The 27965-nt window shown below is 42.7% G+C and overlaps 1 protein-coding gene across 1 annotated transcript in view; it reads right to left on the reverse strand.

The window, feature by feature from the left end:
• Nucleotides 1–27965, reverse strand: part of Dpy19l1 (dpy-19 like C-mannosyltransferase 1) — a gene marked incomplete at its 5' end in the record, with an annotated part of 94939 nt that overhangs the window by 62601 nt on the left and 4373 nt on the right. Inside the window, 5 exons of the mRNA XM_005347450.3 lie at nucleotides 6277–6370; nucleotides 7176–7296; nucleotides 10472–10609; nucleotides 13503–13590; nucleotides 14195–14219. Of these exons, the coding sequence (XP_005347507.1) occupies nucleotides 6277–6370; nucleotides 7176–7296; nucleotides 10472–10609; nucleotides 13503–13590; nucleotides 14195–14219 (466 nt within the window). The remainder of the gene's footprint in view (nucleotides 1–6276; nucleotides 6371–7175; nucleotides 7297–10471; nucleotides 10610–13502; nucleotides 13591–14194; nucleotides 14220–27965) is intronic.

Raw genomic sequence — 27965 nt, forward strand, 5'->3', positions numbered from 1 at the left:
AGACAGACAGACAGAGAGAGAGAGAGACAGAGAGAGAGAGAGAGAGAGAGAGAGAGAGAGAGAGAGAGAGAGAGAGTGATCAGAAAGTAGGGATCCTTCTAAGTAGCATTTGTCTTTGAAGTACTTTAGGTAAAACTTTTTAAAAATTAAGTACCACTCTCCTTGAAAATGAAATAAAAAGTTATTTTTCCTTCATTACTGAGAATGTATAAATAATAAATTAAGCTATAGATGATTTAATTTCTGCAAAAAGAACACACACACTCTGAAGTCCTGTCTGCATTCAAATCCCAACATGGCAACCGAAGAGCACTCAGGAAATCTTAGAAAATTTGTCTACTGTTATCTAAACCTCAGCTTCATCGAAAGACCCTGCTCACCTGCCTCCTAGAGGCACCGCAGGCCTAAGTGAGTTTCCCACCACAAACAGCCTATACACAGGGTATTAGATGGGTTTCTTCAAAATGAAAATAGTCTTCAGTAAAGATCAGACTATGTGGATAGAATGAGAACCAATGCAGAGCAGATGTCACTGGGAAAATCCTTCCTACAGTAGTAAAGTCTAGTAAGGCTTACATGATAAAGAACAATCCATTTCCACCATGCCTTTTATGTGTGGCAAGCATGAACTAGCCACTCTGCCATGGGTGGAACCTCTAGAGCTGTGAACAGAAACAAAGTTCTTTGCTGCAAGCTGAAACTTTGGTTTGTGGCAGTGATAGAAAGCTGACGTGAATGTCCTGTCGGTTACAGAGCATTTAAGGTCTCAGCTTCAGTTTTCAGGCTCAAACACTTTTGTGTCCTGCCTTTCACTTCCTAAGCTTCTAACCCAGCACTGCACTCCATCTCTTGTTGTATTAGTTCCAAAAGGAAAACAAATTTTTGCCCAAATATTGTACACATCTTCCATCAGTAACTTTTAATGAATTTTCTATGTGTGTATTTTTCCAGACTGTCCGTTGCAAAACATCCATCAGTGAACCACTGCAGAGGAGATACTAACTCCAAAACTAACGAACCAATCGACTCTCGGTGCACACTGTCCAGAGTTAACTTCAAGCTCTGCAAAGGACTGCAAAGCCTTGCTACACTGCCAAGAGCTGTCTGCCTGCTTGGTATCTGCTCTGAAATCCAATAACAAATACTTTGGGTATTTACTTATCAAAGAAGTTCATGCCCTGGGCATTTATCAACTTTCCAATTAAAGAAGTTCATACCTTGGACATTTATGAATTTTACAAATCAAAGAAGTTCATGCCTTGAACATGTATGAATGTTCCCCAAAAAGAAGCTATGGAAGGAACCCTATCCTTAGTACTGTCAATCTACAGCATGCTAATACCAAGATGCCCACTGAATAACATAACTACCATAGCCACAAACAAACAATGCAGCCTAAAGAGTAATTTGAAGGGGAATTTAGGAGAAATACTAAAATACTGAGAATTCCAATTGATATAGATATGAATAATTTGTATTAGTATAGATTTTGCTTTATTGATAGAGATTTAAGGTCAACTTTGTTATATGTATATGCATATTTCTGCTATTGATTAAGATATTGTGATTGTGTAGTTCACTTAAAATGTAATATATATAGCTTGTTAATAGATAATCATAATAGTCAAGTTTGTAGTCATGTTAGTTAAGATTTTCTAGATGTGCATAGATATATTTTAGATAGGCATTCTTCATATCTTTCAAAGATTATAGAATATGGCATTTTAAATGTTTTAATAACTTAGGACTTTTCATGACAATGAGACACTCTGCTCCTGGCAGCACCATCTACTTCAAGAAGAAGATGGGCATCGAAGAGGATCCTTGTGGAATTTGATAGCCATTTGGGCAAGAAACTGTTCTTGCCTGGACTATTGCATAAACTGGACACAGAGAACCCACAGAGAGAGGACTACTGAACTTGCCTAAGGTGAGATGATCTTTCGGGGTTCCTGATTCATGAAAGAGTTTGCGAGACATTCTGCAGGACACAGCAGATAGTGACTGAACTGACTTTGAATTTTCCTGCTTTATGGAAATGTCTGCTGGATACCATGGGCCTGAAGGCCGAAGATGGATGCCCCAACAGTACAGAGGAACTTTGGGTGACTGTCCAGGCAGTGAGATGTCTCTGTCATTTCTAGAGTTTTAAAAGTTGCTTTTTTCTTGTTTGTTTAGGCAATATTGTATCTTTCTGGAGTCTTTGATGGAGTTAAGAATAGTTAGTTATAGTTTTCCTCAATTATGATGAAGATTATTGTAATTTTTACTTGATAACTGTTTTGTTATATGTAATTTTGCTATGTTAAAGTTAAAGCCTTCTTTTTGTTTAAACAGAAAAAGGGGAAGTGATGGAGGAAGGTCATTGGTTAATTAAATAAAGAAGCTGCTTGACCTGATAGGTTAGAACGTAGGTGGGAGGAGCAGAACGCTGAGAGGAAGAGGAAGTGAGCTCAGAGACTCAACAGCTCTCCTCTCAGGGGCAGACACCTCAGAGAGACTCGATGCTCATGCGGGCAGAGGTGAGAGCTCTGCTCTCTGAGGCACACGCGATGAAGCTCCGACCCAGGATGGACGTAGGCTAGAATCTTCCCGGTAAGCGCACCTTGGGGTGCGACACATATGATTGGAAATGGGTTAGTCCAGGTGCGAGAGTTAGCAGAGAAAAGGGCTAGAGCTAAAGAGTCAAGCAGTGTTTAAATGAATACAGTTTGTGTGTTGTTATTTCGGGCATAAGCTAGCCAGGGTGCGGCTGGGGTGCTGGGGCCCCGCCGCTCCTATTACTACATCCAATAAAAGAATTACATTGTGAATAAGCTACATTTGGAAAATATCTCTCATCGTCTCCTTAAGTCAAATCCTGGGAGTCAGTCCCAATCACTGTTTGCTATTTCCCATCTATTTCTTCTTCTGATGAAAAGCAATGGATATCTGGCTTCTTGAAAATATCTAACTGCATTTCCATGTTATTTTAATAAACAAACAAACATACAAATGACATACACTTAGTCTGCCCTGTACATTTCTAGTCTGTTAGACAAAACTCTAAATTTTATTTCTCTCTACCTAACACAATTCACACTGACAAATTCCTTGACAACTTTTTATATCATCCTCTTTATTCTTAACTCATATTTTAAAAACTCTGCACTTTTTTCCCAGTCAAAATATTAGAAAAGTAATTAAATTAACCTTCAAATAAGAAAAAATAGGAAACTATAAACATGGTAACTATGATAGTACTTTATAGCCGTTAACAGTAACTCTTAGAAGTACAGCCAGCAGCCAGAAAGACAGCATAATTGGTTAATTTGGAAAAGTACTTGGAGTAGGAGGACAGAGTCCAGTCATCAGACCTCACACTTAAAAACAAACAAACAAACAAAAGCACATGGTGGCCGATCCGTACAAGCCATTTCTGGGCAGGCAGGACAGACTGATCCCTAGACCAGCCAGCCTCACCTCACTGTAAGCTCTAGGCCAGTGAGACCCTGTCTCAATCCCAAGGTCATCCTCTGGCCCACTGTGCAAAGAGCTACCAGTTCTGTAGGGATGGCGAGGCTGAAGGTGCCGTGGCACTGAAATCCCTGCAATCCCCAAAGTGACAGGTCTCTTCTTCACAGACTGCTTGGAGGATGGGGACTGGTCACAGAAAGTAAAGGCAGAGTTAAGGTTTAGGAGTTTTAGTTAGCAACCCCAAAATCCAGGAACGGGAAAGTGGTTAAATGTCGGGTCGACAGGAGTGACTCATCTTCCAGACACAACAATGCTTCCATACAATGACATAAAGACTAAATTTAGAAAACTTCCAAATGGCCAAGCAGAGGAAGAAGGCTTGTGAATGAAAAGGGAGAGCTAGGAGGCCCCGTGCTTCCCATGTGTGTCGCTCTGCATGTCTCTCCACCCCACCCTCTGCGAATGTCTTTGTAGCAGCCCGACAGCACAGGAGCATGCTGCCTGAGTTTAAGAAGAAGCTCCAACAAGCTGAATGAGTCAAGGATGGGGATATGAAACTTGCACCCACAGTCACCCAGCCGAAGCACACGTGAACGGGGGACTTGTCAAAGAGGCCTTCATGTTGTTGGTGCTAAGTGGTGACTGTGAGCAGAGCAGCTGGGCTGGTTTTCCCATCTGTCTTCAGAGATACCCTTGGGCAGGACTAATGAAATTATTTGGGACTAATAAAAATTATATGGGGCAGGAGGGACACACAGAGGCACTTTCTAGGCATACAACTTCAAACTGCAGAAAGGAATTCACACACACATACACACAAACACACACACACACACACACACACACACACACACACACACAAAGGGCTTGTTTGTTCCAAATTGACTCTAACCAGGTGGTGGCTCAAGGCTCAGTAGCCTTGGGGTCATGGAAACCCCAGTGCACAGAGAGAAATCATAGGAGGAGAAAGTGGAGGACAGGTAACGAGCAGGAGAAGTATCAAGAACCTCAGAGACACGGCAAATCACCTGACCAGAAGGCAAGGGGAACTTTGGAATGAAGGAGGGCCCTGTGGTCATGCTCTAAAGCCTGCTCTCAGGAGATGGGGTGGAATGTAGTTTCTAGGATATTTCTCTTCAGCCTTCTCAGATCTGGGCAACTTAAAGGTTAATTCCCAGCTTGGCTTATTGGCATCTGTGATGACAGGCAGCATGGGCTCTACCTGGTGGTTATACAAACCACACAGACAGCCGGAAAATGATCACATCCTAATAATGCAGGCTGTGGAGGAGCACCAAGCCTGGGCAGTACAGAAGAGGTCTGTAAGGCAGTAAGGCAGGCAGAACGGAGGCAAGATGTAGGCCTTGGCCCTGGGAGAAGAACAACAATCACTATTTGGACAGACTCGGATGCTCTGCGTCTAAATCGTTCCCTCACCACCACCTTAAGACCACAGACATTTGTGGAACTGCAACTATAAACAGGGAAAGCATTAGGGCATTACCCAGCACACACAGACACAAATGTAACAAGCTTAGGTTGTAGTGACACTATTAAAGATGGGATAGTCCAGTATCTACTTTAAAACATCTGTGGTGCGCGTGTGTGTGTGTCTGTGTGTGTCTCTGTGTGTGTGTCTGTGTCTGTGTCTGTGTGTCTGTGTGCGTGCATGCATCAGAATCTACCTGTCTCAGCTTCCCCAGGGTGAGGATGTACCTACCACCATGTCAAGTTTCTTTTTTAACAAGGTGTGGTGGATTGGATAAAAATGTCCCTCATAGGCACAGTTATTTGAGAACTTGGTCCCCAGATGGTGATGATGCTTGGGGACTCACACAGCCTAGCTGAGGAAGTAGAGGTGGACTTTGAAATTTTATTCCTTCACTTCATGCCCTAGTTCCAGTTTGCTCTCTCCACTTCCTGCTCCTTCTGCTGTACCTGCCACTTGCTACCATGCCTCTATGCCAGGATACTCTTATCCCTCTAGAACCATAAGCCAAAATAAATTCTTTCTTCCACTTTGGTCATGGTGATTTGTACCAGCAACATGAAAGTAACTAATATCTCTGGGTTCTGGTGAAGGACCCAGGTCTCCATGCTTGAAATGCAAGCATTTGCCAGGCGGTGGTGGCGCATGCCTTTAATCCCAGCACTCGGGAGGCTGAGGCAGGAGGATCTCTGTGAGTTCGAGACCAGCCTGGTCTACAAGAGCTAGTGCCAGGACAGGTTCCAAAACCACAGAGAAACCCTGTCTCGAAAAACCAAAAAAAAAAAGAAAAAAGAAAAAAAGAAATGCAAACATTTTACCAACTGAGTCATTTTTCCAGTCCCTAAAATACTCCATGAAAAAAACCTGGAGTGCCAACCTAAAGCTCCCTATAGCTGATGCTCTGTAGCATGACACCGTGCTGAGGGTTCACTGTGTGCCTCTGGGGAAGGCGGCAGTGCGGGTACTCTGAGATCAAAGCTCAGCTTGACTCATGGCTCACTGCTTGGTAAACTTCAAGTTTACTCCACTCACTCTGGAACAAGCTTGAAGCCAGCCTCACACTAAGGCCTTCATCACCCATCCCACCCATGGCTGTAACTTTAGCTGTCCCATGGCCCCTGGAGAACATGAACCCTCAGGTAAAACTGTCCCCTTGACGTCTGCTTGACTGCCATATCAACAGTAAAATCAGATAACTAAGAAATCCTATTATAACCATAAATAGACATTTTAGAAACACTATTAAAATTGAGCAATAAGCTATCAATAATTATTAGCTAAAAACTTTTTATTATGATATGCATTGTAAATATATATTAAAATATTCTTACCTTAAGTATGTGCCATAGATGAAGAATAATGCCATCATTAGTCCATTTAACATAAAAATTACAGCAACATAAAAGCAAGCAGGATCTCCCAATCCTTTAAAAATAAACAAAACATATGCTCTAGCCACAAATTATGTTATGAGTCTAGCAATTCACATTAAACTGTGCTTACTGTGAAACGCTTGCCAGATAAACGGTTTCCTTGGTTGCCATATGAAAACAGGACATGAACACAGACTAGTGATGAGAACAGTATTACAGATACGCTGGTCCGCAAGCAGGGCTGTAAACCTGCTGAAACACCTTTTAAGGAGGTGCAGGGACTTGGGCTGGACTGCAGTAGAGTAAGACAAGAGCAACACCACTGCCTCTGGAAAGCCACCTCAGCAGCCACAGCAGACCAGCTGGAAGGAAGCTACCTTGGGAAGAGCATAGCAACTTTGTGGCAAGCACCCTGCTATAAAAAAAGCTCAAAGTCTAGCCTGGCAGTGGTGGCTCACTCCTTTAATCCCAGCACCCAGGAGGCAGAAGTAGGCAAATCTATGTGTGTTTGAAGCCAGCCTGATCTACAAAAACTAGTTCCAGGACAGGCTCTAAAGAAACCCTGTCTTGAAAAAAAAAAAAAAAAGTTCAAAGTCCATGGAAATGTGGCATGTAACACATCCTAGGTGACACCTGAACCACCCTGCTCAAGGCCAAAATGTGACGAAAGAAGTTCAGGTTCAGTCCACTTCTTCCAGCCATGCGATTATCCTGTCACCATGGAAGCACAGCAGCCTGCCCAAATCTGTGATCTGAAGAAGCCAAGAGTTACCATAACATGGCTGTTATTTGCAGCACTAAGGTGAAAGTCTATTACGTCCCAACAGACAAGGGGACAGCAAGACAAAGGCGCTCACCCTCGCAGCTTTCAATTGGACTGAGTCCTTCTCCTCGGGTAACTGTCCAGCATATCTTGGTTTGAATACCAATCAAATCCATTATTTTGGTATAAATCCGGTACCAGCTGGCTAAGATCACCTTTTTAAAGAAAATAAATACGTCATAAGAAATAATTTTCATTACTAGAATGTGTTTTAGAGATTTTCATAATTGTCAAACTTTCTTTTCATGCCTCAGCTGTTTGACTCCCTCTGTATCTAGACAGAGGAGGCTCGACCTCTCCCACGCAGACTTCACTACACAAGTCTTCAACTGGTGACGCACAGGGAAAAAAACTAAAATAAGAAACTTGCAAGATTTATATTTTTAGGAAAATATAAACTTCTACCCAAGGAACACAAAAGACGTGTGTGTGTGTGTGTGTGTGTGTGTGTGTGTGTGTGTCTGATTTTTCAAGATGTAAATCCACATCTCAAATTAGTTCACAAAGATAAAACAATCCTCCAAAAGTCTCAACAGCTGAAACTGTCCTGGAAACGTGAAAGAAGGAGTAAGAGGAGGGCGTCTACCGACTCGACAGGTCCAGCACGGAAACGACCGGAACAGGCTGACACTGACAGAAGCACAGCCAAATGGATCAATGTAAGAGTGGAGGTGGTGGACGCCAGCTCATCTGCCTTCCAGGCAGCTGCACTCCCAGCTACAGCAGCTGCCCAGATGATTGGCAGCTGACAGCTGTCAACTCTAAGGAACTGCTCTGGGCTGAAGAAAGTAATGGACTCAAGGTCACACGAGCATCCCGTCATAGGCTCATCAGCAGAAGTGATACCTGGTCCAGGGGCCTTTGCCACAGGAACCCTAACCATATAAAGCTATCCCCGCCCAGAGATTCCAGGAGGTTTACGGGAGCTTTTGATGGGACTCAACTGCAGCTCAACCCCTTTGTATATCTCCTGCTCCAACCTGGCTGACGTGGGAATCCGAGGGCACCCTCTGATACCTTGCTGTAAGGAAATCTCCAGTTCAAAGTCCACTTTCAGGACCTCAAATAAGGCAAACTGGCCATCAAATCCAGACAAAAATAATAGTGCTGTGGGACAATGGTCTGTACCCGGTCACTTGTATTGTTTTTAATAAAATGCTGATTGGCCAGTAGCCAGGCAGGAAGTAGAGGCGTGGCAATGAGAATTATGGGAAGAGGAAAGTTTCAGTCTACACTCATGACCCAAATGCAGAGGACGTAAACTGTGGCTGCCTCGCCGAAAAAGGTACCAAGTCACGTGGCTAACACAGACAAGAATTATGGACTAATGTAAGTTATAAGAGTTAATAAGAAGACTGAGATACTAGGCCAGTTAGTTTATAATTAATGTAGACCTCTGTGTGATTTCTTTGGGACTTAACGGCTGCGGGAACCTGGCAGGACAGAAAACTCAGTCAACATGATAGTCATCTATATGTACACTAAGTTTGTATATAAAAAGCTACTTGAAATCAGTGGAAAGAAGATGGGTCTCTCATCAGTGTTAAGTTACACAGAAGACCAGTGTGGAAAAAAATTCTTATTCTACAAACCTATCAACACAAATTACAAATAAGTTAAAAATATAAAAATAACTATAAAGAATAAATATTTTACATGCATGTTTAAAATTCATAAGTTAAAAGATTCATGGGCATAAGATGAAGCATAGAAAAGTATCTATAGCTAAAAAGAAAATATTTATTAGTTTGTCATAGTAACATATTATGTATAAAAAAGGATCTTTAAGAAACCCAATAGAAACAGAGACAAAGAGGCATGAATAGGAATTCTTTTGTAAAATAGAGATAAGTAGCTAGATAGCACTGAAATGCACACATATGCATGAATGAATAAAACACATCAAGGAGTTATAATTTCCTTGTCTATCAAAATCAGCAAGGATACAAATCAACATTTCCAAAACTGCTGTTGGCAGGAACTCGACCTGTATAACCTATGTGGAAGGCCTTTGGGCAGTATGTCCCCCAAATCATTACAATACATATTCTGCTGAACTGAAGGGCTATATCCACAAATTCAGTTTTTTTTTAACAAAAAAAATGAATAAATGTTTTGCTGGTGGTTTCTGTCAATTTGACACAAACCTAGACATATTTTGAAAGAAAGATTCTTAATTGAGAAAATACCTCCAAAAGACCAGCCCATCAGCAAGTCTGTGGGGCATTTTCCTGATGTAATGATTGATGTGTGAGGGCCCAGCCCGTGTGGGTGGTGCCATATCTGGGCAGGTCATGAGAGCAAGCCAGTAAGCAGCATTCTTCCTGGTCTCCTCTTCAGTTCCTGCCTTGAATTCCTACTTTGGCTCTCAACGGACTATGGCCATCAGATAACCACATAAACCCTTTCCTCCCTAAGTTTGTTTATCATAGCAGTAAAACTAACAAAGGAAGATGTGTATAATTAAGATTTAGATTCATGGACATTCGCTGCAGCTTTGCTTAGAATATTCAGAAGCTGAAAAGTTAAAATGTCCGTTAAAAACTGGGCTAAAGGAGACAATAGTAGATCATGCATACAGCCACTAAAACTGACACAATGGAAGGGTCGTAGTAGAGAAGCTGGCTATGAATATCCCCCAAAGACAAAAGGAACACTTAAAATACTGCCCACACCCTGCAATCCCATTTTTGTAAAATCTACTTGTATATAGTCACAGAAAATACTCAAGAGCAGTACTTTGTGGGAAAACACTGAACTCTGGAGGGCAGTTATTGATTACTCAATAATCAATCAAGTCACTAACCCAGAAGTGACAGACATTCTCTCAGTAGGAAAAGAAAACAAAAACAAAAACAGGCCTGCAGACCCACTAAGGACAGCTGCTGAGCAGAGAGCTAGACAGACGGCCCGGCCATCAGGTGCCCTATTGGGACCACATGTTAAGAAGGTAAAAGGAAAAAGTGGGCTTCGCAAGACATCTTGATTTCAAGCCACAAACCAAGTTGTTTCTTAGCCCAGGATCCAGAAAATGCTTAAGAAATAAGTCAAATGAAGGCAGAGGGAAGAGATCTTACCTGGAAAATGACACAGGACAAAAATTGACCAAACACAGACAGTTCCCTCACCTTCTAATTAAGCAATCACTATTATAGCTCCCAAAATCCAAAATTCCCCCAATAAACTCTTTCCCCATGGTGCATATTTTCTACTAAAAAGTGAAGTAAAACTTAGTATGGTGAGTCAGAACTGAAGAGTTAGAATCATATTTAATTTCTAAGAAGCAATTTCGTAAATGAAAAATCACAACTGAGAAAAGTAACAACTTACCTCAGGATAAAGATTGAACCTTTTTAATGTATTAATAACAAGGGGGTATTCAGTAAGCCTGTCATTCATGATCATCCACACTCCACTGAAAAATGAGGGTGCTTCCACTATAGTCTTGAAGTAAGAATAATACAGCCCCTGAAAGAAGGATGTGCTCCAGTTACAATCAAAGGTACAGTTATTCATCTTCTTAGATTACAAATATTTAAAACACACTGGTTTAGAAAAACTGAGCACTCAAGCAGGTAATAGCTACAATAATTTCACAGGCTTCTGGCTACTTAGAAATTCTTAGGTTCCAAAAAAGGTGTATTTTAGAAGAATTTCATCTTAATTGAAATAATTATGTGGAAAAATTGCTTCAAAAATAGCTTCCGAATTTAAATATGTATACATGTAATTTAGCATATGCCATGTATGAAAAGCCTATTGAATACATAAAATGGCATCAATCTTACTCCTCCACATTTACATTCAAAAATCCATATGTGTTCTTTAAAAAGACTGCACATTATGCATGTTCCTATAAACAATAACTTTACAAACCATGTCCCCACCCACAGCAACTCAACAGATGAGCTAACACTGGGGACGGGGTGGGGGTGGGGTGTATTTTGAGGGTAATAGGGACATTTTGTCTGGTATGCAATTTTGAAAAGAGTTGCAATAAGAGTGAGAAAACACGAGACAAAAAATAAGAATATAGAATATAAGAATATAGAAATAAGAATATAGAGCTCACTGGCTGGGTGCCTGCCCAGCATGCAGGAGGCTCTGCGCTCGATGCCCACCACTCCGGATACAGGCACCACGGAGAGGCCAGTGCTTGGGAAGAGAAGGCGGGAGGAACATCCTCAGCTACAAAGTGTAAGGCAGCCAATAATACATGAGACACCCCTCAATATAAACAAATAAAATTAAAATAAAACCCCCATGACAGTCCATGAAGTTTAGGCAAGAGTCTGAAAGGCAAGTGTAGGGGACACAGATAGGCAAAGTGCAAATGCCACCTTCTTGGCAGCTTGAGCAGAACAAGAACAGCTGCCGGGCTCTGAACACAGGGAGGGGATTCCCCACTGCCCACAGCGCCTTGCATTAGTTCACACACACACACACACACACACACACACACACACACACTTCTTCCTAAACTTCCATTTAAACTAACTTAGTACGGTAACACGGTCTCTTGTGGACCCCCACACTGGGGACTACGATCTCCTCTGGAAACAGGACCTATAATGACATGATCAAGTTGAAGCAAAGACAAAGCAGACCAAGGTGACTCTATATTGAACACAGCCTTAAGGCACGGAAGACAGACAAGGATGAAAGAGGCTGAAGAGGGAAGCAGCAACAAGTCAAGCAACCCCAGGCAGCCCAGGAAGAAGCCTGCCTGGTGCAGCTCCTTCCTCATGCAGGAAACTCAGAAAACAGATGCTCACTGCTTTCATCCCCTCCGATGGACACTGCTGCAGCAGTGCCCGGAACCACTGCATCTACCCTGGCCTGGGAGCTTCACTTTAGAAACATACAACATTCCATATAATTACAAACAGACAACTTCAATATTTAAGGAACAAAAGTAAAGAAAAGGCTTTAACTATCTAGCAAATTGAAAGAGAACACCAAGTAATTCTCCTGGTCATTCTGTCTGCTAGAAAACACTACATTTCTGTTAGTAATTGCATTTCTAGTCATGAGTTTGACACTGTATCCTATTAAATAAGTAATTTGAAATTAACATTCTCATACTAAAACAAATTTAATATCAAGTAAAACAGATCAAATCCCAAATTTTAATTTGAAAATCTTAATATAAATTGATGACTCACTGTTTTATAAATAAACAAACAAATAAATAAATAATGTTTGCTAATTCTGCTCACCAAAAAGGTCAAGTAGTGGCCCATGTAGTAGAAATGAGCACTAGCAGCACAGGGGTCCTGGTGTCTACACAATGTCTGGATTCTACCTGTTACCAGGCCTGGGTAGGAACTATTGTACGGCACCCCAAAATAAGGAATCCCTGGACAGCAAGGAAACACTACTGAGGTCACTGAGGGCCAGCACAGCCGACTGCACGAGAATGGCCAGCTCCAGACACCAAAGGTTACAAAATACATTCCAATCAGTTTACTGATTCCAACTAGAAGATGTGACAATCACATTATTTTTATGGAAAAAAAAAAACATGGTAAGTAAAAGAATTGATCATTTTCCTGTCTTTCCACTACGAAGTAAACCTCACAAAGAAACTAAAGCCACGTTGTAGGAAAATTCTTTACAGAGTTACAACTCAACTGTGCAAGAAAATGGCAGTTTGTCTATTCTAATAAAAAGAGCGAACTACGGAGATGGCCGGGCTCGAGGAAGGGCTTGGCAAGGACACTAAACCGTATCAACCACCAACTGAACGGAATCCTCACAAAAAGGGAGCCACATCTTCCATTAGTTTTCAGAAAACACAGGAGACAGGAACACGGTGAGAACATGAGTCACAGTGGACAATTCTACTGAACATACACATGTTTACTACGTGTGTGTGTGTGTGTGCATCTGTGTATGTGTGTGTGTTTGTGTGTGTGCATGTGTGCGTGTGTGTATATTCTGGTTCTTCAATAGATAAATGGCAGAAAAACAAAACAGAAAGAGGGATTTATAGATTATCAGATTCAGCAATACAGCAGTAAACACAAGTGCAGACAGTAAGGCCATCATCAGCTGTGGAGTGCCCATCGGCTCACTCACAGACCAGTTTACATTTGATGGTGCTAAGAAACCACTAACAGCGAAGAGTCCTGTGAGGAACCTGAATGTATTCGCACAAGAGCTAAATGTAGCTTCCTTCAAACAGAGATGGGTAAGGAGGGATGGACGACTATGTGGTCTGTCGTTGATGCTACACAATAAGATTAGTAAGGAGAACCGTCTACTTCTTTTACTTGGGCATGGCTTTCTGAAACTTTTCACGCTAAAACGTTTGAAAATTAAATATTACAATGAAATAATATACACACAAAAAACTAACCATTTCAGTGCGGAAAGCCATCTCCCTTTCCAGCGTTGAGAGGTGAGAAAAATGCCGATCATTTTCAAAGAGGTGAGTTATGTGGCTCCTGTAAACATTAAAACAACAAAGTCAACGGTGTAAAGCTGTAAGATTACTCCAAAAGCAAAGAGGGAAGTCCTACAGATTGTAGACAGTTTGCAAATAAAACTGAAAAACGACTGTATTTGTATTTGTTTTCTACCAGGTTTTAACAAGTCTACTAAAATTTCTCTCCATAAGAAAACACATTCCAATTAGATTTTAACATTAAAATGAACTATAACAATATTTTAAGTGATGTACTATAAAAATATAGATCACACTGAATGTGCCATCGGGTACCATTCAGAAACTGCCTAGATCACAAAATTCATACATCGTTCCATCCAGAAGATTAAAAACATCAATCTAACGCTCAACATACACCCAATATTAATGTTAAGCAAATTGGAGTATCAAATCTAGCCTCTTTAATAATGGATATTTTTATTAAAAAAGTTTATTATTCTGATCCTGATTTATCAATTAAACTAGTCTTTCAGAGTACTGTGGTATATAAGATACATTCATCCTTATGATACAGAAATGATTCTTTTAAATACATGGGATGTAGCTTTGTTAAGTTATAAACATCTACATAATACACATCACTAAAGAAAAAATGATCTTACCAGTGCAACAGGGCTGCAAAGGAAGCTGAAAGAAGAAAGAAAGGTACATTAGTTACTATTTTAGCACAAACACCTCCTCCTTACAGATCAGCACTTCAGATGAGATCCAGCACAATCAGAGCGAAGGCTGACCCAGGCTGAGAGTCAGGAGCGATTTCTGAGGCTTCACAAGAAGCACTACAGCCTACACACCACCACCACTGGACTGGCTGAGGCTGTGACCCCAGTTTCCATTCATCCACTCACTCAGCAAGATAGGTGAGGCCCTATTATTAAAAGATACTGTACAGGACCAATAGATGGAAACAGCTACCAAAAGACTCAGGGAAACAGGATCAGTAGGTAAGGGTGCCTTAGAAAAAAGAACACATGACTGGTGGGCCAGGGTAACAAGAAAATAAATACACAAAGTATCACCACCTTTTAACTCCCCTAGTGCCTGAATTTTCACAGGAAGGCCCACTCTGGTTTGTGTGTGTATGGGGGGCCCACTTTGATATGTGTGTGTGTGTGTGTGTGTGTGTGTGTGTGTGTGTGTGTGTGTGTGTATTGGGGGTTATCTATTAGATAATTTATTTCTTTCCACTTAAACAAGTAGACCCTTTTTGTGTTCTCTCAATAACTGAATTTTTCTTTAAAAGAAAAAAATCTGCAACTAAAAAAGAAATTCAAAAGCCGGGCGTTGGTGGCGCACGCCTTTAATCCCAGCACTCGGGAGGCAGAGGCAGGCGGATCTCTGCGAGTTCGAGACCAGCCTGGTCTACAGAGCTTGTTCCAGGACAGGCTCCAAAACCGCAGAGAAACCCTGTCTCGAAAAACCAAAAAAAAAAAAAAGAAATTCAAAGGAGATTGTGGAGGACCCCGCTGCCTACCATGCTGGGTTTGAAAGCCCTCCAGTTTGGTGGGAAGTGTCCATACTGCCCACACCAAAGCTCAATCAGACACTGGGATATTACACTAACTCCTAATTCGCCAGATTCTATGCTACACTGTATCTTCAGTCTCGGGGACTGGAGGTGAAACATTACAAAGCCAAGTCTCTCCTTGCTGCTAGACTCCAGCTAACCAAGACAGAGCCCAACTCCTCTGAAGACGGGAGTTAGAACAAAGTTCCTGAATTTACTCTAAGACTTGTTAGCACCAGTACAGCTGGGGCGCAAGTGAGTTCGAAATGACTGTGCAGAACTAAGTGTGACAGGAGGGTCTAAACTAAACCCAAGTCCTGTCCTGTAGCACAGAAGCTGAATTGAGCCTTTTGTTAGACACACACCCCTATGCAATCTTTTCTCCATTTACTCCCTGGAAGTTAGACAGTTCAGTGGGGGCAGCTAAGAGCCCAGCTTCAGGATTTTCTGCCACATCTGTGAGCAAGGCAGCCAGGATCCTCCTGCCCTGAGTTTGCCTCAGTTTGCTGGCCCAGCCACAGGTGTGGGAAGCAAGCAGCGGGACATTTTATCCTACTGGAGCTCTTGGCAACCAAGTGTCTCCTGCCCAAGCAACTTGCCGGATGATGAATCCACATTCCAACCACAGCTCAAGAGTCCAAGGACGGATGGGACAGAGTTCGGGCAGCATGTGCTAGGTATGAGCGACCTCTTTTCAAGCCGCCGCACAGTGCTGTCCCATAGATCCTCCCTCAAACACTACAGTTTGTTGCACTGCTCTTGGTTATATTGCTGATGGAAAGACCCAAGCACTAAAGACATACTAAGTCATACACAGGGCATGGATAGACCAAGCTGGTACTGCCCTGGAAGCTTCCTCCTCCTGGCAACTTCAGTGGTGCTGGAAGGTGCTATGCATACTACATACTCAGCAGTCTGACCCAGCCAGCTGTGAGCAAGCTACAATCATTACTGCCCTGGCTAGATACACAACTAATGAAAGAGTGGCACAAATGTTAGGGGAGTAATCAATCACTTTCTGATTAGATTTAAAGCCTGATCTACAAGACAAACAACTGGACCAACAACCTGTGGTAAGCCAGGCCATAGGCCCTAGGGGAAAACATATTACTATCATTCTGCTAACTGAACAGAGTAATAAAATGCCTCTTAAGTTATCTCTATACCCATAGATTAGTACATCTCTCAACCCTCATCAAGGAAGCTCCGTTTTACAGCAGATAATGATTAATGCCTAGACCCACAATGGTCAACATGCAGAGAAGAGGCTAGCTATGGTACAGTCAGCTCTAAATGTAGTGTCTCTAATACATCCCCTTCCTCCAAATCTTAGGAATCATTGCCAAAGAGACACTGGACAGCCAGAAGCAGCAGATGTCTGCAGCAGTGCAGTATTCCTGGCATGGCAAGGCTGCTGCCCACAGGATTCAGAGGCTGTAACTGCACACAAGATAGTAACAAGATCCAGCCAGCCAAAATCCCAGCATGGCTCCAGGAGGAGTTCATAGAGTCGCACTCCTAACTGTGGAGCTACCAGCAAATGTCACTGCTGTGGGAGAGAGACTATCTTATTCGGGGCCATGGCCCCGGAACGCTGCCCATCCTCCAGAGACCATCCTGCACTAATGCACACCCACACAGGCAGTGCAAAAAGGAGAAAGCAGGTTTTAAACAAAGCACATGAAGATGAGAGGAAAAGTTGGATGGCAGGGGGGACAGAGAAGAATGAAAAGAGGGAAAATGAGAGGTGGATTTGGTCAAAACATAGTATATTCATGCATGAAATTTTCAAACAAGAAAAAGTCAAAAAATTATCATGTATCATCAATAGTGAATTACCTAAATCAAAAATATGTAAGAAATAAAAGGCATGTATAATTTAAAAAATAAAAGAGTCTAGGGAGGGTTGTTCCTTTAGGTCCTAATGGTCCCCCAGAGACAAGGTAGGTGTCAAGGCAGTTAGGGAAGGGAATCTACTGGCCCTGCCCAGGTCAGGTCCAGTGGTCAGGAGAAGAAAGGAAGCTGTCCACTGGGGAGCTCCTGCATTCCAGGCTACATAAGGACTGCCAGTTTCAAAGGCCAAAAGCCAAAGTTACTGGTCTCCTCTCCCTACTTTTGATCTCCACAACAACCCTGCATTTACCCTCACTCCACAGATTAAACGCTGGGCCCTGAAGGTCCTTCCCCAGAGGGACCTGGACTCCTTCCACACAGAAGAGTCCCCTCCTTCCCATTCGTGAGCATTTGGTGAGCGTATCTTCCAACAATATACACATGAAGAAATGTGTCCTAAATCCAAATTTCAACATAGTTCAGTTCAGTTTTATGAAAACATGCTCACACATTCTGGTCTCATTAACCCTCAAATGGCAACCCTCAAATTTACAAGGTCAAAGGTGCTTCCTACATCCATCTAGACAAGGTTTCTGAGTCAACCTTGACAAGTTACTTATTCACCATTTCTAATAGCAGCTACTTCTTACTGTTTAAGGGTCCACTCCCAAGCCTTGGCTTCTCTAGAGGCTAAAGTCATTTGTAAAGAGCCTCCATATGCTACTCCATTAAGCATCCTGGGGAATGAAGCCGGTTTCCGCATGAGCAGATATAAGTACCTCTCCTGCTCCTTCAAACTCCATGACCTCCATACATGGCTCCCATGATGGGCCCATACTCTAGCAAGCGTTAAGCTTTCTTTTGGGCCACCAACCGCTCCCAAATCATGACATGGAGTCTTGGTATTTGTTACGAATGCTCAGCCTTATCTTATGTTCTTTTCTTGCTAACTGTTTTAACTTATACTAACCTGATTCTCGCCATCTATATTTTGCCTCAGAGCTTTTTACCTTTCTTTCATTCTGTATGGCTGACTCCGTATCGTACTGACTGGTGACTGGCTGGCCCCAGGCGTCTCCCTCCCATTCTTCCTCTCGTTCCTCTCCCACCCCTCTCGTTGTTCTCTTCTCTCCCTATTTGTTCTCTTTGCCTGCCAGCCCCACCTGTCACTCACCTACTGCCTGCCTGGTGCCATTCAGCTTTTTTTTTTTTTTGTTTTTGTTTTTGTTTTTGTTTGTTTTCGAGACAGGGTTTCTCTGTGGCTTTGGAACCTGTCCTGGAACTAGCTCTTATAGACCATGCTGGCCTTGACCAATCAGATGCCTTACGCAGGCAAAGTGAAACATCAACATATCTTTACAGTTAAACAAAAGCAGCATAAACAAATATATCTTTACATGGTTAAACAAATTAACACATCTTGGCCTAGTAAGAGTAATATTCCAAATCCCAGTACTCGGGGCAGAGGTAGGCGGATCTCTGTGAGTTCAAGGCCAGCCTGGTCTACAAGAGCTAGTTCCAGGACAGGAACCAAAAGCTACGGAGAAACCCTGTCTCAAAAAAATCAAAAAAAAAAAAAGAGTAATATTCCAAAACATAAACAAATGTAATACACTTTACATAGTTAAAGTAATATTCTATAACACATACCCTTGACTATTCCCAGTCAATTCCCACCACACACCCTTCACTCTGATTGTACTGAGCAACCACCTCCTAAAATACCAAGATCTATCCTTCGAAGTCAAACCTCTCCCTCTTCCTCTTAGTGTGTGTGTGTGTGTGTGTGTGTGTGTGTGTGTGTGTGTGTGTGTGTGTGTGATGTTATATCTTGAAAACAAAACCCAGTTTCCGGGTCCTAAGCTAACAAAACATTTCTACTCCTTAGGACCCAAATGAAGGCAAGCAGGACTTTTGGGCTATGAATGCTTCAGAGACAACAGATGTCTAAAAGCCCTGGGGATTGGCAACACACATCCAAGAAACCAAGAGCAGCACTCCAAAAACAATCAGCAAGTAGCTGGTCTTCTGGGGTGAAATTTCCAAAGGCTAAGACTTAAGTCTCCAGATCAAGTGAGCCAAGCACTCAAGCAGACCTAATGAAGACTATGATTGACAGAAATCTAAGAGGCGCATCAGTGACCTTCTTAAAACACAGTTTATGAAAGGAGGCCCTAGAAAGCGGGGTCAAGGCATGCACATAGCTTGGTGCATGAATGAGAAATGAGGACAGGAGTGCTCCAAGATACTGCTGAGGAGGAAGCTTTGTTGTATACATGAGAAAACAGCCAGAGGCATCCAGAAGAGTCCACACTGAACCAGGCCAATAGAAAAGGCTGGGCGGATGAGGGAAAGAGGACAAGAACCAAGAGACCAAGTGAGGAACCAAGAGGACAAGTAGCCAAAATGGCCTAGGTTAGATAGGAATCAAAGAAACTGGGCGACACTCAAGGGCTGGAGAGGTTTGGGGTGGGAGACAGGGAATGCTAGCCAGGATGACTCTGTAACAGGAACCTGTGATGCGGAGGGCTGAGGGCCAGCATTGACTTGATGTGTCAGCAGGTACCTCTGTTAGCCATTTGTCCTGGGTTTGAGACCTGACAGTGTGGACTTACAGCAGCCAGCCAGAAGACAGATACAATAAAGTCAGATGTGACTTGGATCCAACACAACAAAAGAATTCTCATCCCAGTGCTGAGGGCATGGAACAAATAATGGCAATCCACTGACAATCTCTGAGGACTCACTTGTGACCTATGCAGTGGGTCACACGCCCTGTGCCCCACAACATCAGGAGTGTGGAGCAATCAGAGCTTCCCAACCATGGGCCAAAGGTAGAAGAGCTGCAGTCACTGAGGACAGCCACCTTCTGAGGAGCAGCTTTGCTTTGAAGGAGCTGTACATTCTCCCACTGCACAGCGTGGTCCTCACTCTCTGGATGCATCATGGTGTAAGAGGGTTGGGAGGGCTGAGCTGGTTAACATAGAAAACAAGCAACTGTCTGAGAAAAGCAGTCTATACAGCAGTATAGACTCATAGTGCTCCAAACCCTCATATTGCATTTGAATCTCCAGGAGAACTAGATAAAACTAGACATTTTTATTAAAATAGGATAACTAAATAAACTAAATAACAAATAAATAAATAAATAAGCTAAGTACTAAAACTAGTTTTATTAACTAGTCATATTTACATTATTAGCCCAAGAGTCTAGGAGTTTCTAATTTATACATATTTAAGTCCTTTTCTCACCACTGTGATTAAATGTATCGAGAAGCAACCTGAGGAAGGAAGCATTTACCTTTCTTCATGGTCTGGGGTGATGCCCTTCACAGTGGGGAGGTGAGACAGTGAGTGAGCTCCTCAGCAGCTAATTACAGGACCCATCGAGAGGCAGAGATAGCCCACTGGAACCGGCCGCTGCTGGGGCTATGAACCGCAAAGCCCATCCCTCAGTGACACATGTTCCTCTAGCTAGACCCACCTCCTGAGAGAAACGCATCTCCTCAGCAATCTCCTCAGCACCACTGATGGGGAGGAAGTATTTCAACAATAAGTTAATGGAAGACACTTCACATTCAAACAATAATAACACATGACCGTGACAGACTGATCAAGGCAGGCTGTCACAGAAAGGCCAAGGCAGATTTACGGTGAGTGCTCCGGGTCCCTTATGTCCCACATGTGTTGGAGGCCAGCAGTGATTTACTACCTGGCAGTTAGGTGGATCAATCTCAGGCCAAAACCACACCTCCCAGCCAACAATCAACATTTCATGAAGCCAGAGGAAGACACAGATGGCCCACCGACTCCCTGGCAGCCTTCACATTACGAGTGGCCTTGGAGCACAGCCATGCACTGGAGGAGCACATCACCAGATCACAGCAATCTTGGGCCCAGCTCTTAAAAGCTCTTGATTCAACAGGTACAGGACTCAAAACCATACATTACTAACAAACCCTCAGGTGACACATAGAGTCCACACTTTGAGAAGTGGGACAGCTACGATACAAACCCAGTGACAAGAACAAGGTGACAGTTCATTCAGGTAAGATGAGGAGGCCTGGAGGGTGGTGACGAAGAGGGATTGGAAACATGAAAATACAAATTCAAAGGTAACTGTGAGTGGAACTGTTAAAACTTGGTGGCCACACATAAGAATTAAGAAAGGAAAAGAGTTAAAATTCCTCCCCTCTTCCTTCCCTAAGAAGAAACACTCTGAGATTTTCTAAGACATCACTGGTCTAGCCTTGAGTCCCATTTGCAGAAAGTCTAGAATGGGGATGGTGTTTGGTTATATCAGTGCCCAGCACTTATTGCATGACCCAGAGCTGTTACCACTAACACGGGACTTCACAGTCTCTGAAGTGACTGCAACCGTGATTTTCTGCCCATTTTCTATTTTCATTTTTATCTTCCTGTTCCACAACTTCAAAGCCTTAATAGGTTGAATTCATTTTATTTGTTCCCTCTTTGGGACTGAGGGGAATGTTCTACTCTTAATAGGAAAAGAAGGCACAAGCTCAATTTACTAATAAAGACATTAAGTCTCAAAATGAGAAGTAAAACTGCTTTTGAAACTCACAGTCCATGTAAAGAAACCCCACTTCATAAGATCTAGAGTTCACAGGGTTACAGGCTGATGATCAACTTTGGTTAATTCTAGTCTTCTAATACATTTAGCATTGACAAAAAAAATCGACAAAAGCTAGGTAAAAACATAGAAACTCTTAATTATATTGACAGTATCTAACGTCTGCTCATCAGTATTAAGCAGAAATGATCCAGGAGTCAATCTTTAGAACCAGTGGCTTTTATTTCCCCAAGGGACCCAAAGTCTCAAGTAGCATGGGTGCATACAGCAAACCCTGCAAGAGAGTTCAGGCTTCCCTGACTCCAAGTTCAGACATGAAAACGTTGAACACACATAAAATGCCTTAGAAATCTCAAAGGTATAAAAGACAAAATGATGTGTTCTAAAGTGAATATTTGGAAACAACAGAATTCAGAAGTTATACACCACCACCCCACAGACAACATGACTGGGATTCTAAACAGAAAAACACACAAAGTCAGATTGTATACATTTTAAATATGAATTTATGTACAAATACTAGAGTAAGCAATGCATAATCACACAAGACATGTTTTAAAGGTAATGAATTCTATCTTCCTTTAAAAGTCTTAGCCTTACACAATGTGAACACAAATATTTCAAAATCAAACAGTATCCGCATAGACAATTTCCATAAAGTAAGTTCTGTTCACTGGCAAAACACAATGCATTTTACTGTTTAAAAAACAAATATATAATCAAATAATGTGCTTCTGAGCACACAGAGGGCAACTGTGAAATCTAATAAATCCAGTAAGGAAAGTGTAGAACACAGGTCTCTTCAACACAGGAAAAGATAGAAAGACAAGCACGGGCGTGCAGGCATGCATGTGCACAAACACACAAGCACACACACTAACACCCCTAAATAAATAGATCAGCCTTCTTGATCCACATAAAGCAACTTGTATGTATATGACGTTAGGGACTGACAGACCTAGAGGATCTGAGATGCCTCTCCCCTACCCCAAGGACTAGCTTTCATGATATCAAAGTCACCGTGCAAGCTTCCAAGAGAGGAAAGCGACCAACAATCTTATTCAGCTATGATGCTCTGAACTAAACAATGGCATGTGTGGCACAATATCGATGCCATAAATGCAACAGTGACAGAGATATCTTGGTGGCAAACAACAAATTATTAGACTTAAGCCCCACGCAACAAGAGGAAGTCCTCTGGTACTAGAAACCTAGCCGACTTCCCAGGGCTAGCAAAGTCATGGATCCTGAAGGAGAACCTACAACCATCATTTACCCTATCAACATAATCCCTAACTGTATTCTATATAGTTATTCTTACGCCCAGAGGTAAATGTGGTCCTCACCCCTCATCAAAGAAATGCTTCTTTGCAACAGATGAAAACCACCACAGAAAATGACAGCTCATCAAATGCAGATACCAAATGACCATGTGGCTGGGGCCCAGCGCCAACTAATATATACGTCTACAGCACAGCTCCTTCATGGAAGCACCAGGGCTCACAGGGAGGAGGGGCAGAAAGATTACAAATCTTTAGTAATTTTCAACAAGCTTGTTTCCTGATAAACCATTCTAATGTTAAGATAAAGAAACCTCTTCCAACTGCAAACTTATTAACTATCTTACTGCCAAACAACCAAGAATCATTTTTTTAAATTAAGAATTTATTCAGTTTTCAAAAATTATAAAGTCAAATGAAGATGGGGGACACATGCACAGATCTGAGGATATAGAACCATAATGATTCTCAGGATGAGCAGAAACAGAAACTTCTGTTCCGTCTAGAGAATTAACAGACTCAGGACAGATGAAGTCCTCTTCCCACCGATCTGCCTCTGACCGCTGTCTAAGCCTTCCGATGTGAACCCTACAGTTTGACCAACATGACTGACAAGTAATTAGCTTCAAGTTCAAACTCAAGAACGTTGTCCCCATAGGTAAAATTCTCAACAATAACATTTAAGTTCTACATACTCAGGACATTTCCGCAGACGTCAAAGACGGGTGAGGAATGACCAAGGTCTTCTAAAAATAGCATTTAGCTAGTAAGTCAGCAGACATATGAGGACAGCTGTGTAAGCATGCTAACAAAAGTATATTTTGTTATACTTTTCAAAAGTAAAAGTGAAAAACATCTGAATTTTGATACTGCACTAACAGTTGTAAGGAAGAAGCATTTCCTCAGGAGTGAATTTATAATGGTCATCACTACAAATCTTTCTCGCCCAGCAGAGCTTCCCCACGAATACCGGGTCCTAACACATAATACCATAGGCAGTGTAGTCAAGCTTCTTCCAGTTGACGGGAGCAGCAATGAGGGCACAAATATTCTCTATGACAAGCAACAGACCGAGCGCCCTGAGTAATAAGGAAATGACAAAGCTACTGAGAAAAGGGAGCAACTACACACAGAAGAGGTTGTAACCGAGGAAGTCCTTCAAATTGGCCTGTGTAGCTAACGGAAAATACAAACTCTCCCAATATTAGTGTCCTTGGTCACTTATCTTCTTTTCTCTATTAACACCAGCCCTAAACTGGTTTCTCTGAACACCAGCCCTAAAGCCAACCTATGCGCTCTTGTACATCAGCTTTATCATCACTGTTCTTAAATAAATACGCCCACACATAATGAAAACAAACCGAGCCATGACTACTATGAGGAGTGAGAGTGAGGGTGGAACAGCCACATAACTGGGCAAATCTGAGTTATTATAAAACCCTGGCTGGTATGGCCTACCTCCTACCATGAACTCTCCAGCCCAGAGACTGCTCTTTCTTACATAACCCAGACATTTTTGTTATGAGCCCCTATTTTATTTACCTTTTGGCCTCTTGCTTTCTTGACCACTGTTCCTGGTTCCTCCCTCCCTCCTTCTCTTCCTCCTCCTCTTCCTCCTCCTTCTTCTTCTCTCTCTCTCTCTCTCTCTCTCTCTCTCTCTCTCTCTCTCTCTCTTTATCTCTATCTTTATCTCTCTCTCTCTCCATCTTCTCACAAGGCCCAGGCAGTATGGTGGTCATGTCCACTCTGAACTCTCCCAGATGTCTCTTCCTCTGCCTGTATTCCCCCTTATAACTACAATAAAAACTTCAATCCCTTAGAAACAGTCATGGCCTCCTTTTATTTCTTTCTCATTCAATCATGATAATGCCAAGAAAATAAAAAGTATATTTAAAGCATGTTTCACAGCTGTTGTAGCCTGATGCATTTTAAAATACACTCATTAAACAACTCTTGATTGGATTATAAAAAATCACCCACAGAGGAATGACCTCTTCATGGGATCATAGGTGTGGATCTAGAAATGGATGGAATTTTTACCAGTTTTGATTACTAGTAAGCAATGGAATGGAGGATTAAAGAAAACTAACAAATTAATTTCTAGAAATATTCTAATGGTAAATTACAGCTAATCACAAAAAATGAGACCCCAACATAAATTTGAAGCATAAATAATAAGCTTTGCAGTCTACGAAATACAAATGTCATTAATTAAACTTACAAGAGACATTAATAAACCTTTACACTCATGAAGAGATATTAATATAATCTATCAGGATAAGGCTTTAAGTGACCATATTTTAGCAAGAGCTAAAGTGTGTGTGTGTGTGTAATTAGAATTTCATCTATTTTTAGTATAAATGTCCTACTATTGGCAAAAAAAAATCACATAAAGAACAGAGCTTTATATACTTACAAAAACTGAACTAAGTTGACTGTATGTAGTTTAGGTGCTCACAAGCACTTATTCTTGGAAACTTTCCTATTTAGAGCACTTTTTTTAATAAGAAAGCATATTTAGGTGACTATAAATATTCTTAAGGATCAACCAGAAATCTATTTTAGAAAGGAGGAAAAACTGTTTCAAACCCCCAAACTTGCAACTTTTTCTCTGACTCTGATGGGATTCCGATAATCAACACAGCACTGCCTTATAGCTGCTTGCTCGGCTGAGTCCAGGCTCTTCCTGAGATCAGTCAGCACAGGAGGAGCCAATGCTCCCAGGGCTTCACACTTCAGCGTCTCTCCCTCCTGTCCACCCACTAACTGCTTGCTTTCCATCCTTCACTTTGTTTTTTTTTTTAAAAAAGATTTATTTATTTATTATGTATACAACATTCTGCCTTGATGTATGCCCACATGCCAGAGCAGGGCGACAGATCTCAGTACAGATGGTTGTGAGCCACCATGTGGTTGCTGGGAATTGAACTCAGGACCTCTGGAAGAGCAGCCAGTGCTCTTAACCTCTGAGCCATCTCTCCAGCCCCATCCTTCACTTTGGTATCCACCTAAGATCCCTTTTTCCTTGCTTCTGAAGAAACAAAGAAACAGCGAGTGCTAAACACAGAGCCCTGGGGTTCTCAGAACCGGATGGAAGGCCTCACTTGTCCTCTTGCTACATGCTCACTAAATGAAACACTACGTAGCAATTAAGAACAAGAACTCAGAAGACCAGGGACTTGGATTCAAATCCTGCCCAGAAGAATTCCGGGGGTGACAAGGCATAAGTTTAGTTACTAAGCACCTATGTGCCTCAGATCCCACGTCTAGTAAATACGACAATCACAATGCCATGGTTGGGCCCAAGTCACTGTTAGATGAGTTTACCTGCAGCACAGGCCCAGAGCCGGGCAGGGACGGCCCCTCCGCACCCGGGTAAGATGCTGTCTGTGGAGTGTGAAGTCACTTACCCTGGTGCTGAACATGAACACTTACTGTTTTCTCCTCCACTGACAATTTTTCTGTCCTCCCACAAACCTGACATTTCACACTGGGTATCCCGCACCCCTCACAGTGGCGTGTCCAGACACAATCCTCGTTGTCTCCATCAGGCCTGCCCTGGTCCTCACCTGTACGGTATCCTCTGTCTCCTCCAGGAAGAACTCCTCCCACCCCTCACACCAAGGCCAGTCACCCCAAGTTCGACCAGTTTTACCTCCAAATTCCAACTGAAATCCACTCCTCCTTACCATCTTCACAGCCATGCCCACTATTCACGCCACTCTCACAGACCCTGGAAGAGCCCCACCTCGGGGTCGGGTCCCTAGATTTTCCAAGCACAGATTTCTCGGAATTAAGATGTAAACATGCCCATCTTGCTCAACACTCCTCAGGGGCTTCGGACGGCAACAGGAATAAATTCGCTCCCATTCCAGATCTGGTCCACAGGCACCGCTCCTCCATTACAGGGTAAGTGAGACCTGCTCCTTCCTTCCTGCATGCCCCTGGCTGCATCAAGAAACCATCCTGCTCATCTTCCACAGGGCTTACACAGGCTTAGTTCTCAGGCAGACGCCACCACTTCTCTGTCCTCTGGGTAAAGTCAACTACAAGGCCCCTTCCCAAAGTCTGTCTTGGCTTAGTATTACTAATGAGGACATCCCTGGGCTTTGTTCATTTTTCCCCACACAGAAGCCCTTTCCTTTCCTCCAGGGCACTTACTACAAACTGTAACTAACTAGTCACTTATTCTTCTTACGTCCACAACGCAAATTCCACAGGAGCAGGCAGCACAGGTTTCCTGTCCATCTTTTTCCCAGGATGCACCTGGCACAATAGGCTTTCCAATTGGGGTTCTACTCCAATTTGAACCAGACGTACTACTGTACATGTATTACCTCACCTACTCTTTTACTCTGACCAAAGCATTCACCGGAAATAATGAGAAACACTGGAGGAGTGTACAAACAGCTTCCATCGCGGGTCAGCACTGAACACCGCATCACACCCTGCTGACCCATCCCAGTTCCCAGTACCAGGACTCAACTCTGCCTTCACAGGCCTCCTCCCTGTCCCCAGCTAGTCACAGGCTCTCATAGTCATGGCTCTTGGTGGTAGTGGTTCCAATGTGGTGCTTGCCTCCCAGTTACACTTGCCAGTATTTAGGAAGCATCTGATTGCTACCACTGGGGAAGTGCTACTAGGTTCTGGTAGGTAGAACCTGGAACTCTGTTAACACCCCTGTGAGACACAACAGTCCCTCAAAACACAGAACGATCCTACTCAAAACATCATGAAGCTCAAACGGGTCGCAATTGCCACAGGAACTAGGTCGGACTGACTTTCTGTCTTAGTCGCTGTTGCACTGCTGTGAAGAGACACCAAGACCACGGCAAGCCTTACAAAGGAAGGCATTTAACTGGGGCTTGCGTACAGTTTCAGAGGTTTAGTCCCTTGTCAGCATGACCGGAAGCATGCCGGGACACAGGCAGACATGGTGCTGGAGAGGAGCCAAGAGTTCACATCTGGATCCAAAGGCAGCAAGAAGAAAAAGACCTGGGCCAGGCCAGAGTCTCTGAAACCCACCCCACAGTGACACGGTTTCTCCAATGACGCCATCTCTCTCGCAGGTAGTACTACTCCCCAGTGACACACACACACACACACACACACACACACACACACACATACACACACACACACACACACACACACACACA

This window comes from Microtus ochrogaster, chromosome 5 (genome assembly GCF_000317375.1).
Source record: "Microtus ochrogaster isolate Prairie Vole_2 chromosome 5, MicOch1.0, whole genome shotgun sequence".
Classification (NCBI taxonomy): domain Eukaryota; kingdom Metazoa; phylum Chordata; class Mammalia; order Rodentia; family Cricetidae; genus Microtus; species Microtus ochrogaster.